At 33.2% G+C, this 14726-nt stretch overlaps 1 protein-coding gene across 1 annotated transcript in view; it reads left to right on the forward strand.

The window, feature by feature from the left end:
* Positions 1-7396: 7396 nt before the first annotated feature.
* Positions 7397-14726, forward strand: part of LOC116854149 (synaptic vesicle glycoprotein 2C-like) — an 11471-nt gene continuing 4141 nt past the window's right edge. The window contains exons 1-3 of the mRNA XM_032835780.1: positions 7397-7591; positions 12053-12115; positions 13113-13274. Of these exons, the coding sequence (XP_032691671.1) occupies positions 7555-7591; positions 12053-12115; positions 13113-13274 (262 nt within the window). The 5' untranslated portion in view covers positions 7397-7554. The remainder of the gene's footprint in view (positions 7592-12052; positions 12116-13112; positions 13275-14726) is intronic.

Raw genomic sequence — 14726 nt, forward strand, 5'->3', positions numbered from 1 at the left:
AAACTCCACTGTAAATAAAACGTGCCTGACTGTTTCATTCTTCATACACATGTTTTTGTTTTATTATCGTTATTGTTAATGTTCGTTAATTGCCGAAATTTATGCCTTCCTGTATTTCCTCCTTCTGGTAAATTGCTTGATGTGATTACGTATGTTTAATAAACTTCTATTGTCGGTATCGTATCGATTGAAGTTTGCCAATTGGGAAATTACTACTTGCAGATAAAGGGCCATTTGATGTAATGTTATTATGTATAACTAGATGAGGTAATTAGATGTCTTCTTTTTAACTGCATTGTAATTGCCCTGGAATCGAATTAGGATGCATGAAGGCAGCGCAAATTTTTATAAATATAAAAATACGAAAGAACGCAAGTATGCAGTAAGCGATAAATGCAATAAGCAACCATATTCATAAATGACCATATTCATGAATTTATACTGCTTGACAGCACGAACCTTTTCCTTTAATATAAATATTCATAAATTATGGTATGTTTTCCTCACAGAGTTATTTTATATTGAAGCAAAAATCGTCCTTTCGGTTGCTTGGAAAAAGTAAATAGATTAATATCTGACAATTTTTACAAAATAAATGGAAATTTGAAAGTTTCTTCTTTCAAATGTGTTCGTCATATCTTTTTATACAAATAAATTTTAAATGTAAAAACACAATTGAAAGATGATAATTAAAATTTGTATAATTATCTCCTCATTTAACTGAATATATATTAGTCAAAAGCAACAATACAATTATGTTCTTGATATAAAAAATTGGTAACTAAAGTTAAAAACTTTAGACTGTAAAATGCTTTTTGAACTGCCTCATTACGTTACATTTATCGACATTATAGCCTATTGCATTTTGACTATTTTTCACGATCGAGAGAGAGAAAAAAATGATCCTTTATTATTTTTAAAGTGTGTCTGATTTTGCCGTTAAGTTGTACTATTTGGAAATAAGCTCTTCTAATTTAATTTTGAATCGAAGAATATGAAAATAAAAGAAACATTTGATCTGCTTTTGAAACGTACTATATAAAAATAAAAACTCTTCTAATTTATTGTTGTATCGTAAATCTCGCCAATAATAATAAAAATAAAAATATATTTACTTATTGTTGAGTCTCGTATTACACCCTCGATTTCTCATTGTGGCGATAATGCAAAGGTACTCGTAACGGACCAGCCGAACAATATGCTACTTACACTTTGGAAAACTTAACAACTTGATTTAGGAACATTTACAATGTCTTTGGTAACAATAGCGAAGTACAAAAGCGCGCATTGGGATTAGCTAGCTGCTTTGAAACTTGCGATGACTTTCTTGGTTGGCAAGTACGTCTTCCCTAGATATACGCGTGAAATTGGATGGTTTAACATGATCTGCTGAGTCTCCACATACACTTCTCCACAAGTATCGAGAGGCGAACATAAATTCAAAAATATGGCGCCTCAGTAGTTTATGTTGAACCATCCAATTGCACGCAACAACACGTATATCTAGGGAAGACGCACCAATCAACCAGAAAAGTCGTTGCGAGTTTAAAAGTAGCTAATTAATTTCAATGCGTCTTTTGTACCTCGCTACGCCATTACTAAAGACATTGTAAAAAGTTTCTAAATCATCTAAATTTTTAAGTGCAAAGTGCGAGTAGCTTATTATCCATCCAGTCATTGCGAGCATCCTTACATTATTGCCATATTTTGATAACTTCGACGTTACTACAAAGTCATAGTTGCGATTGGGATCCATATATTTCGCGACGCAACCGTAACGTGTTCGATGAAACTTGTCGAGTCGCGAAAAGAAAGATTGTACGTTTCACGGACCGGCAGGGTGAAAATATCGCTGTACTCTACAAGTGAGTACGTCTGTCTTACATACGCCGCTACGTAGCATTACGAGAACAGTACCTGTTTCGGACAAGTTCATAGAACTTAGACAGGAAGAAGAGTGAAACACAGCTTCGTCGAAGTCTTTATCCGTGTTGTCAATCCAATTGTAAGAATTTTATGTCGCAGAATTTCGCAATATGCAGCTGCTAAAGTTTTAGAAAAATCACCCCACCTTGTTTGTCTAACTGGAGAGCGAATTTATCGTCTACAGAGTGTTTGTGTGTGTATGTGTAAGAGAGAGACAGAAAAAGATAGAGAGAGAGAGAGAGAGAGAGAGAGAGAGATTAGATGGCCTCAAGTTCAGCGCATTAATCCGTCATTTTCATGAGAATACGATAGTTACCATAGCAGACATCCTGGGGCTGTATTCTGTGCACGTTTACCGACAACTATCGATTCGATATGTCGTTACGCAGCTATTTTATGATATGATTATGTTTGTGTAACAACGAGAACCGACAGTTATCGGTAAGCGTGTATGTACAGAATACAGCCCTTAGAATTGCCACTAGCTCAAAGAAAAAAATAGAAGTATATTGCTTGAGAGAAATAAGTTTTAAAGGGATGCTGAAGCTGAAAACTTTACCGACAGAACAGTGACATTTTTTTGCAAAGTTTACGTTGTATTGGTTACACAGAATTACAAAATGCTTTTACGCAATGAAAGTACGTGCAAAAATAAATAGGAGCATTGCTCGATATGTGACGAAAACGAACAAAAAAATTTTAATGTAAAATCTTAAGTTGTCAGCGTAATATTTGTCTAATCTAAAAGTTCCGCAGCTTGTATATACTGAAAGTGTGGATGCTCCAAACAGAAAAATGTTGAAGAATATTGCTTTACCTTCGCATCTGCATTTGGAAGCTTAAAAATATCGAAAGATTTCTAGACATGTATGGTTAGGTTTTCTGTTGAATATGGTAAAACAAAGTAACACACATTCATGTAAATTCTGTATATACAAGAAATATGAAAAGGATAACGTGATTATGTTAATGACAGTCGTCTCTGCATTATCGACATTGTTCGAGTTTGTCATCGATTCCAGCATCTCCTTAATATAAACTTTAATAGAACGCTTTTTTTTTTATTGATACAGTATACATTGCCATTAAGTACTAGCTTATTTGGCTTAAAAAACCATATAGTCTCTGTTTTCCTTATCAGATACAGAAGTTGTTATCTTACTACTAAGCATATGTATAGGTATGTCTTAAGGTACTTGTGTTACATTGGTTGCTTAGAACTTGCCTTAATAACAGATTTTGTATTCTTTCGTAAAACTTATCTTTGAGCTTCAATTTAATATTAAACTTAAAATTTGACATTGTTATCCTTATTTTCTACCTATTTTCTTATCTCTATATTTCATAAATTTTATAAACATAATAAAAACATAGTAATATAATAAGAACAGAAATAAAAATAAAACTGAAAATAAAACTGTGAAACTTAGTAAACTAGTACTTAACTTATCCTTTTTACAGCCTAATTTTAATAGAACGCTTCATCATTAAAGAATGGTGGCGGCTCGTAGCGAACATATTGGAACTAACAGGACTAACGAATTTATTAAACGTAACGGGTCTAAACCGATATTAACGAAGATTCGAACCACACTTAGCTAAGATTCAAACCTTCTGCCTAAGAGTCTTCTCACGTGCACCATTAGATGACGTAAGTAAGTTGTTAGCATATTTTTTACCAGCAAGTGTATTTAATGTCATATTTAATGTAATATTTAATGTCAATATCGTTATTGTTATTGTTATATGTTGTCATGTTATATTGTTAAATGTTATATGTTATATTGTTAAATGTTAAATGTTATATTGTTAAATGTTATGTGTTATGTGTTATATCTATGTATTATATGTATCTTATGTATTATATGTATTATATATTATGTGTGTGTTATATATTAATGTGTTATATATATATATATTAATCTTTAGATTTAAGATTTATTAATTAAGCTTCAGATTTTATTTATATATATATATATATATATATATGTGTGTGTGTGTGTGTGTGTGTGTGTGTCATGTAATAGCCTATAAGCTATTCTCTCATCTTGACGATTTATAAATATTTATTTATTTACTTTTTATTTATTTATTTACTTTTCTTCATAATAAGGGTAAAAGAAAGGGTTTAAGCAATTTTTCTTAAAAAAAATTTATTTTAAAATAAATCAATATTTATTTACTTTAATACCTGTTACAAAAAAAAACTGGAATCTCTCGTTATATAATAAATGATTTTATATTAAATAAGTTCATTCACGAATAAATTTTTATTCTTCACGAATAAAAATGAAAGAATTGAAGACCCCACCCGAATGATCAACATATATATTATAGAAGTTTACTGACATATAGGTTTTCTTTTTGAAGAATTGTATCTATAAGGATTTGCATAAGTGAATATATTAAGTGTGCAAATAAGTTCGGTGCCTTTTTTTACATTATTTTGATGTTTATTTACAAACACACGAAAAATATGTTAATTTTCGAAATAGTCCCCATTATTTTCAACACATTTCTGCCATCTTTCAGGCAACTGGCAAATCTCCTGTTGAAAAAAAGATGGCGATTTTGAATCGATAAAGTCATTAATGCTTTTTTCAACTTCTTTGGGAGATCCCACTTGAAGTGGGAATCAACCAGGTGATACTGCAATGACCGGAACAGATGATAATCAGAAGGAGCAAGGTCTGGACAATAAGCCGCATGAAGGAGAATTTCCCAGCCCAAGTTAGAGATGATTTGTAGGGTTGCTTTCGCCGTATGTGGCCGTGCGTTATCGTGTAACAGAAACACGTGTCTAGTTCCACTGTAAAAGGCAGTGCTTTTTTGCTTAAGTACGTCACTTAATTTCATCATTTGCTGCTGGTAACGCTCAGAAGTTACGGTTTCACCGGGTTTGAGCAACTCATAATAAATAATGCCTTTCAAATCCCACGAAATACACAGCAACATCTTTTTCGCGTGAATATTCGGTTTAGCAGTAGATGTTGACGGTTCGCCCGGATGAACCCACGACCTTCGTCTTTTGGGATTGTCATACAAAACCCACTTTTCATCCCCAGTTATAATTTCATGCAGAAAGTTCTTTCTTTTAAATCGTAACAGCAAGGATAGTGCTGTGTCACAGCGTTTCGTTTTGTGTTCGGGGCTGAACATATGAAGAACCTAACGGCCTGTCTTTGAAATTATTTCAAGCTTCTTTAAACAAACAGAAATAGCTTGTTGAGTTACACCAAGTTGTTCCTATGCAAGTTCCTGTTGCGTCTGACAAAGGTCTTCCTTCAACAGCTGCTCCAACTCCTCGTCTTCAACTTTTTTGGCATTCCACTGCGTTCTCGATCAGTGAGATTGAAATCGCTACTCCGAAACTTCTGATATTACTTTTTACAAGTTTTATAGGTTACAGCACTTTCACCCAAAGCGGAACAAATCATTTCGATAGCCTGAGCAGCGTTTTTATTCAACTGGAACGCAAAAAGAATGGAGTGCCTCAAATGCTCCTTTTCGGACGACATCGTGATAACTACTGTTTTCTTAGAGTTAGGTCGGCAAGGCCGTCAACTACTGTAGTGTTTCTTAAAGCTTAAGGTTGGTACTTTCAAATCACTATAGGGCGGGAAAAACTTTTAATTTGAACCAGAGTTACAAAACATTAAAAGTAAAAGCACTGAATTTATTTGTACACCTAATAATACTTCATTAAAGGTATTGTCCATTGATAATTCTTAATTGATAAATTAATTAATAAATTCTCTTTTTTTTTAAAACTAGTTTGTTTCAGTCCGGTTGCGTAATTCATAAAAAGCCAAAATATTCGTTGCATAATTTGATAAAAATAAAAATATTCCCGTAGAAACAAACATGTTTTAAGATCCAATTTTTCAATTTTCCCAACACTTCAATTTATGATTTAAATTTGATGCGGTAAACTTGTGTGATTTATTGTAACGCAAACTTACTCGTGTAATATATATGTGTGTGTGTGTGTGTGTGTGTGTGTAATATACTATAACATAAGATACGTAACATAAATATACTATAACGTAAGATACGTATGCAGAAAACTAAACTGTCGGCTGTCGTCGTCTGCCGTTCCGTTACTATTGCTTCCGTAGCAAAGTGAACTAATCTAGACGACAAACCGAAGTCATATCGAGTAAGATCGTGCAAGCCAACGCGGTATTCATAAAAACGTTCGTAATGTCGTAGCTATTGCGATTGTCGAACAATTTAATTCGTCTGCAATTAATGCAAATATTGTCCGAACGATCACGCGGATTTTTACGCCTGGCGGATTCCGCCTTCTCGGCTGGAAAGTAAACCGGGATAACGAGTTAATCAAACAAATCTATCATCTGTTCAGGTCACCATGGCTGTTTCCAACAAGCGGAACGACGATTCCGTACATATCTCTCTCTTTTCTCGGTGCTAATAATTAAGTCTCTGTGTAATTACGATTGAACACGCGAACATATGTATGTTATTTCGAGTCTTATTCAAGATCCAGTGAAGCGTGTGAAGAGAGACAAAATTCGAAGAAACGACGACAGATTGACGCGCGTTAAGAAAAATCACGTTTTGGGATTTTTCAGTTTTTATCTCTATGCTCTTCTTTGTTAACATTTCCTTATCAAACGAGGAATCAGAGGTAATTAAAAGAAAAAATAAAGATATAAACATCAAAGATATGAAAATGAGAAGATAATATAGTTTGAAAACGCAAGTAATAAAAAATTTTATCAATTATTTCTCAAGGTTTACGATCTTGCTTGAAATAAAAATGTTACACAAATAAATAAATAAATTATCAGTCGTAAATAAATTAAAACAATGTCTAACGTTAATAATACATTTGTTGTTATATTTGCTGAGCTTACAATTCAAAATGGAACAACTTTTGATTCAGGCTCTAAATCAATATCAAATTGTTTGTCACTTTTAAATGCAATATAAATTAATCTGTAATTTTGTCAAAATTTTTTTATTGTTTTTGAGGTGTGAATAATACAGTCTTAAAGTGTTTCTGGGAATTTCCGAGAATCCAAGAGTTCTGAAATTAATGTATGCGTATAAAAGCATAATTAAGAGCAAATATTTATTAACGGTAAATAACAATGAAGCAAATAGTAGCACAGCCGACGGCATTACGACTGAATGTACGATAATACAATATTGAATCAAATCTTTTTACAAATTCTAACGCACGATTCTCCGCTATGTTCGCCAATTAATGAATAAATGTAAAGTTTCATCACGCGTACGATCGTTATTTACGAACCTCATATAATAGCTAATTATACTATCGGCGGTGTCTTTCACATGTGTTTCCTGTAAAATATACTAATGATCAAGCAGGGCGCAATCGACACAAGGAGGGAAAAAGAGGTGGGGAAACGCTTTTTCGATTCGTGCGGAATCGCGCTGACGTATGATATAATATTTAAAGCGCCATAGCTATCATCGATAGCGTGGATTCTGTCACAAGAGAACGAACGACCAGAGGCTCAAAGGTTTTCTGTTCTACCCGCCATCGGCAGTCACAGCTACCTGCGGCCGTCTACGAAGGAGAGACTAGAGGACGTGATCCGATCCACTAGTCTAAGCACCAAGAGAAAAGCATTCAGGATGGACAGCCAAATTTCCACTATCTCCATGACAATAGGTCAGTCTGTCTTCCTTATGTTGTTTCACTGTTGTCAATTAAGATCCAAGTAGAACGTCATAATTGATTCAGTGCATTTTAGAATGTTGTAATCTTACACGATTGTTATGAGAAATCACTCGATATAAAATGGATTAGTCAAGAAATCACATTTTTAAACATTTTTGTTTCTTTTATATGGCTCGTATATAAAACATAAGGTTGGCTATTTTTTCTTTTGTTTCGTTAAGCTTTTACTATCTTTTCAATATAACACATGTCAAATTCGAAAAATTTTGATATCTATTAAATTTTGAGAATACCTGTATAAAACTAAAAATTGTATATATATAAAATATCTATACAATATCTATAAAAGGTTTTTGTAAAAGCTAGAGACCTGGCAAAATAAACATTTTATTGTACATGAAACGACCATACATAGAGATTTTAAATTAATGTTATAAGTTTTATAAACTTAATAGAAGTTAAGTGTTGGCATATTACACACAAGTTTTCCTCGTTAAGATCGAAATCTCCTAAAAAGTAATTTTAAAATTAAAATCAATCTCGTGCCGCGTGGAGGAAGTCAGTGCAAGAAGAGGGTTGAGTTCATTTTGCATTTATCTCCTCATTTGGCACAAATTCGCTAGACGTGTTTGAGTATTCCCAACTGATTTAAATCTGGCTCGTCGGAATTGGTTCGATAATTCCGTTTGCTTTCGTCGTCGTCTTATCGCTGCTCGGAGTATTTCATGCTTCGTGCCAAATTTTCGGCTTCTACCTCTTTACGCGAACAAGGAACAGCAAATATCGAAGAGCCTGTCGTGTATCTTTCAGCCAGAAACGTATCTTCTTCAATCTCTTCTCACTGTTCGTTCTATTATTATCGCAAAACTATCACGAACAATATTGAACTTGTCAATAGCACAAAACAATTATGTCTCTAATTATCTCTTAATTCGCCACTTAATCGGCCGACCAAAGTTGCGGCCAACACGATTTCGGTTCTGCTTAGAAATTCCGCATATGTAATCTTTGCGATATATTATGAAAATTCATCGCGCGCGTACTAGGAAGCACAACAAAAGCGCTTTCACAAAATTAACGCGACACTCGTAATTGCGATGACAAGTACCATATATATATATATATATACATATTTTCGCGAGAACAAGTGTATTTATTTCACTCTTGAATAGTTGCGCTAACGCGATATATTGTACGCTAATATTATGCCATTCTATTGCGATTAAACAAGCATATGGCACACACATACGAAGATAAATAATGAATATTATACATGATTTAAATATAATAATTTATTAATGAGAAAAAATACAATTTAACTAAATAATAAAAACAACAATGGAAAAAGATATTAGTATGTATATATTAGTAAAGATATTAGTATGTAAATAAATTATATATTTAATGTGTTGTGTGTATATATAATAAGAATATTAGTATATTATTTATATAGGGTGCTCACATAGATTTTCGAGTTATTAATTAAAGAAAATTAATTAAAGAAAATCGGCGAACAATTGTGCGTAATTGTTCACTAATTTTTTTTAATTAATAATTCAGAAATATATATGGTTATTTGTAAAACGGTAAAGAAATTTTGCGTTTAGTTTCACCTAACCTAAATGTACAGAATCCTTTTTGCTTCAGAAATTTTCTATAAAGTCATTTGTTCCGATTTATTTATTTTTTTTTTTAGAGTTTGATGACGAGTTTGACGAGTTGAGTTTTAACGACTTGTAACAACGAGAATCTGGAAAAGCGTTATATAATTATTCCTGCGCGCATGCACATTTCATTTTGCAATACACTAACTATTGCACTAATCTATGTGCTACGTACTTATATATTTATGTATTCTTGAGAAAAAAATCTTAATTGTCTTGTACCGCGAGAAATCGTTGTCATTACGTTTTGTCAATGCGTCTGACCGTCTTTCTCGTATATGCAACGCAAAAAGCACTCGATTCGTTACCGTTTACAAAACGTACGATATCAAATTGCGACATGTAGCAAAAAATTGTGCGTGCTAAAAACGTTTTACATCAAAGTCAGTGTATTATCAGTTTACTTTGCATCAAATAATCGGAAAATAGCTTCTCATCAATCAATACAATGTTATCTTTGGCTTTGCTTTGACAAACAGAACGCGAATAATGAAACGAGTACGATTTGTACAATCATCCGATTTGAAGCAAAGCAAATTACTTCACACCTGTGCTAGTAAGATTAGTGTCTACAAGAAGAATACCTATAAATCTAATAAAAACTAATTAAGGACCGAGACTAATAACGAGAATGTCGAAACAATATTTTCGATATTCGCACAGATGCTATTGGCAGCCAATTATCAAAGATTCGTACACAAAAATTTCATCCTTGACACGCGAGACTCTCGAACAAACTTAAAATATTTAAGTAACCACACACGCGCGCTCGAAACGACCTCCTACTGCGATTCATACAATTCGATGATTTTAACTCGTTTATTGCCGCATTTACTTAACGTTGATATCACTGCGTTAATTATTAAGATCATCTGCACACGAGTGACAAAGGGACATGTGCACGTTGCGACGATATCGGCTGACTGATATGAATCACAAGATAATTTTCACGTTATTTACACAAAGTTTTAACATTTTCTGGAACTTCGTTGAAAATAATTGAGGAAACCGAAAGGTGATGCGTATACTCATTAAATTATCATTACACTAAATTCCATGCTACAATCGCAATGTTATAATTTCCCACTAACAATGTAACTATTATGTATAACATGCACATTTTAACAATAATCAAATAAATAAGTACAATACACTCTCTTTCGCCGTACGTAAGTAGCTGTTTCGATACTGGACAGCGATCAAATATGTAGCTTTTTTCTAGAAACGCAAATGCGCTTGAAATGTGAAAAGTATCATATTTCTATCATTCAGGAAGATATGTAACTACTAAACTACGTCGAGTTGACGTGAAACTTTTTATTTTTCACGTTTTCATTCCTAGGAAAAAATTACATGATTACCACCCATCATTAAGACCTTACACTGCAAAAAGTTTAATGTTAAATTTAACACATTTCACATGATTTATTTATTCTAATTTTTTGTATTAATTGAACACAAGATAAATATGTTAACAAACAACACAACTTATCTGTATATAATATATGTCGATATAAATCACAAGATAATTTTCACGTTATTTACACAAAGTTTTAACATTTTCTGGAACTTTGTTGAGAATAATTAAGGAAACCGAAAGGTGACGCGTATACTCATTAAATTATCATTACACTAAATTCCATGCTACAATCGCAATGTTATAATTTCCGACTAACTATGTAACTGTTATAACATGTGTTATATTACATTTACATTACTGAATGGGAAATTATAACATTGATATAATGTTACTGTTAGTGTTTTCTGGAAATTGACGTACCGGCAACAAGTGTAATAATTTTGAGATAAAAGGCTTAAAAATTGGCTCAGTTTATATAACATTAACGTATTCCATGTTCAACGTTAGAACGAGATCTACTTTCGGCACTGAAACATCCTGGAGCGAAAATGCACAATGACGCAATAATGCACAATGATGCAGTAAATCCTTATCGATGAATATCGACTCTGATCAATGAACGGAGCGATAAGTGCACGCACCTGTGTAATCTGATGGTTCTCTATTGACGTCTATTTGCTTAATTACGGCTCGTGTGAAAAAAGTCGGGCCGACTTTTCTTGTGGAACCGCGAATACGATTCTTTTCTTTTCTTTTCTAAGTTATCAAGTAGATAAATGGGTCACAGAACATTGCAAAACGCGAGCGATATATACATACCTATCATTTCGTGTTGCTAATTTTTAAAAAATTTTAACGTGCGCAATCGTCAGTTTAATCGACTCAACATATTTGCACAAACTCACAACGTTATGAAAGAGATGATGAGTCGAACGGATATTCTACGGATTATTTAATGAAATATCTTTCATTTATATAAAGTAGAAGTATTGGAAAGTATCGATATCTTAAATATCTTGAAAATTACGGGAGTTAAAGAAAATCTCATCTACAAAGACCAAACAAAATTCTACGATGGCCTTTTCTTTACCAAGTCACTTTTGTCTTAGGATTTTTTCTTTAATTCATACAGTTTTGAAAATACTTAAAATGCTAATAGTTAGTGATGCACTCTGTACATTGTATAAATTTTGCGCGCACGTACGAAATACTTTGACCGCAATGCGTGCGATTACTTCATGACGCAAATAATAGATATCTCAGATTTTAAGTGAACTAAATTGTAAACACATACACACTCGACACCGATTTCCCGTAATCGTTCTTTGTAAATCACAGTGATATGATTATTATTAGAAATCGTTTCTTCGATAAATGAAATTCGGAGGAAAATCTATTATGTCTCATTTTTCTCTCTTTTCTTTCTAGAAAATCCAAAAAATCAACCTAAAGAGGAAACTACGGACATCGAAAAAGCCATGGAGATATGCGGTGAGTTCTCGTTGCATTATTAATTCCTAGATAACCGCGCGGAATGCGAAATTCTATTGTATCTCTCTCTTTCTCTCTCTTAGATTAATTATATATACTATTATAATAATATAATTATATAAATATAATAACAAGAATAGAATATAGAAAGTTCAAAAGAATAAAAGGACGGATTCGCCACTATGATGGCGTATCTATGTAACCAATAAGAAATAAATAAATAAATCAATAAAAGCTGAATAGATAAATAGATAAAATTAATATTCTTCGATAAAAATAGAAAATTGCATACCTTCTCGATCATCAGGAACGACAATATTTATTTGATTGATTTGACGATTAATAATAACTAATTTCAGGTGATTAAACGACCAAAATAAACTAATGCAGTCAAAACATTATTTTCCTTTTTCTGCTTTGTTTTGCAAAACTGCAAAAGTTATGTATTAAATTGAGGACATAATATTTGATTATACACCTGGTAGAAATTTAATGCAGTCTTCAAACAGTTATTAGTATTATAGCAGTTATGAGTTTCTTAACTTTTGTCTAGTAATTGAAGGATAAAACTACTTGGGATTCTCCAAACAAAAGATAAAACACTTTTCCTGCAGTTAATGCGAAAGATGCATAAAATAAGAGTCCATTTATTGAACAAAAATAAAATAGAAAATGGACAAGAAATTACACTGAGAGAAAAATTATCTTAAAATCAACAAATATTTCCTTGGTGGGTGCCATTAACATATTTACTTAAATCTACATTCTCTTTACTTAAATCAAATATTGTTTACTTGATTTAAATAAACAATATTTGATTTAAGTAAAGAGAATGTAGATTTAAGTAAATATGTTAATGGCACCCACCAAGGAAATATTTGTTGATTTTAAGATAATTTTTCTCTCAGTGTATTTTAATGATTGATAATCGAATATCAAAAATTGATATATTAAGTATCAAGTATTACGCTCGCTTATTATCCGCTTATTTCCGCAGGAACCGGAAGATATCAGTACACATTTCTGCTGACATGCGGCATGTTGTTCATTTGCGTCGGCTTGCAATACGGAATAAACGCGTACATCCTGCCGTCGGCCGAATGCGATTTTAACATGAGATCGGAGCAGAAAGGATTCTTGAACGTCGCGTTTCTCGGAGGTGAGTCATGAACTCTCTGAAGTATTTTATTTAAATGTAGATTCGCACGTTTCCACATTTTCGACACATTTTCAGCACAAAACGTGCACATTATACATGCATTTTTGCGATAGTCATCACAAAGATTCGAGCTAATACTTACGTGTAGAGGTCGATTTCTGTCTTATCTCGCTCGTGACAATACCTATCATTAATGATTACATTACATTAATGATGAATTGAGTACTCTCGCAGCGTGAGTTTTCATCCAGTGAGCTATTCGCTGCGATAACTTATCATTACGCAGTTAAATTTCATCGATTAATGATTCAACTGTAACGAAATCCGGAACTGCCATTATATAATCACGTTGTGTAATTAAGCCTATTATGTCTATCCGATTTTCGCACAAACGAGCAATATAACGAAAAATTCAGCGCGATGCAGTAAGATGCAAACCGATGATTTCTTTAAGTTATAAACAATATGCGGGTCGATAATATTACATATTAATGTACGGAAAATATATTTGATAAGTAGATATTAGCACTTTGGAAGAAACACGGTCGATGTCCTTAGAATTTCTAGACAGTTCTAAATGCTTGACATGTCGTTTAAATATATATATTCGAAATATATATTTCCCACCTCTCAGGCAATTTTCGAATTCCATCTCGAAAAAATGTCTCGTCTTTTGAGGCGATCCAAGTTAGGAGCCAATTTTCGATTTCTGCGAAAGAAGTGAACCGATGACCTGCCAAATCGTGCTGCATCCGTCGGAACAACCAGTAATCGGAAGGAGCAATGTCCAGCGAATACGGCGGGTGCGATAAAATATCCCACTTGAGCGTTTCCAAATAATTTTTTACGATTTTTGCGACATGAGGCGTGTTATCATGCAGAAGAATAACTTTGTCATGTCTTTGCTCATATTCCGGCCGTTTTTTTCGTAATGTACGGCTCAAACGAATTAATTGTAGTCTATACCGATGGCCCGTAATGGAATCGCCAGATTGTAGCAGCTCATAGTATACAACACCCTTTACCAGATACACAGCATGACCTTCGAACCATGAATATTATTCGGCTTTGGTGTTGAGGTCGATGGCAACGATTGACTGGGCATAGCGTAGTATTTTTTCTTCTTGAGGTTATCGTAGAATATCCATTTCTCATCCCCAGTCACAATCCGATGTAAAAAACCCTTTCTTTGTTGCCTTTGAATCAGCTGCTCGCAAGTGAAAAATCGCCTTTCAACGTCTCTCAGTTTCAGTTCATAAGGCACCCAATTACCTTGCTTGTGAATCATTCCCATGGATTTCAATCGTACGGAAACTGCTTGTTGCGTAACTCCCAATGATTTTGCAAGCTCCTCTTGCGTTTGACTCGGATCTTCATCGAGTAATGCCTCCAATTTTTGGTCTTCGAATTTTTTTGGCTGTCCAGAGCGAGGCTTGTCTTCAACGCTGAAAT

The sequence above is a fragment of the Odontomachus brunneus genome, unplaced genomic scaffold (genome assembly GCF_010583005.1).
Source record: "Odontomachus brunneus isolate Ranch 3 - 2012 unplaced genomic scaffold, Obru_v1 Obru_scaffold_008, whole genome shotgun sequence".
NCBI lineage: Eukaryota > Metazoa > Arthropoda > Insecta > Hymenoptera > Formicidae > Odontomachus > Odontomachus brunneus.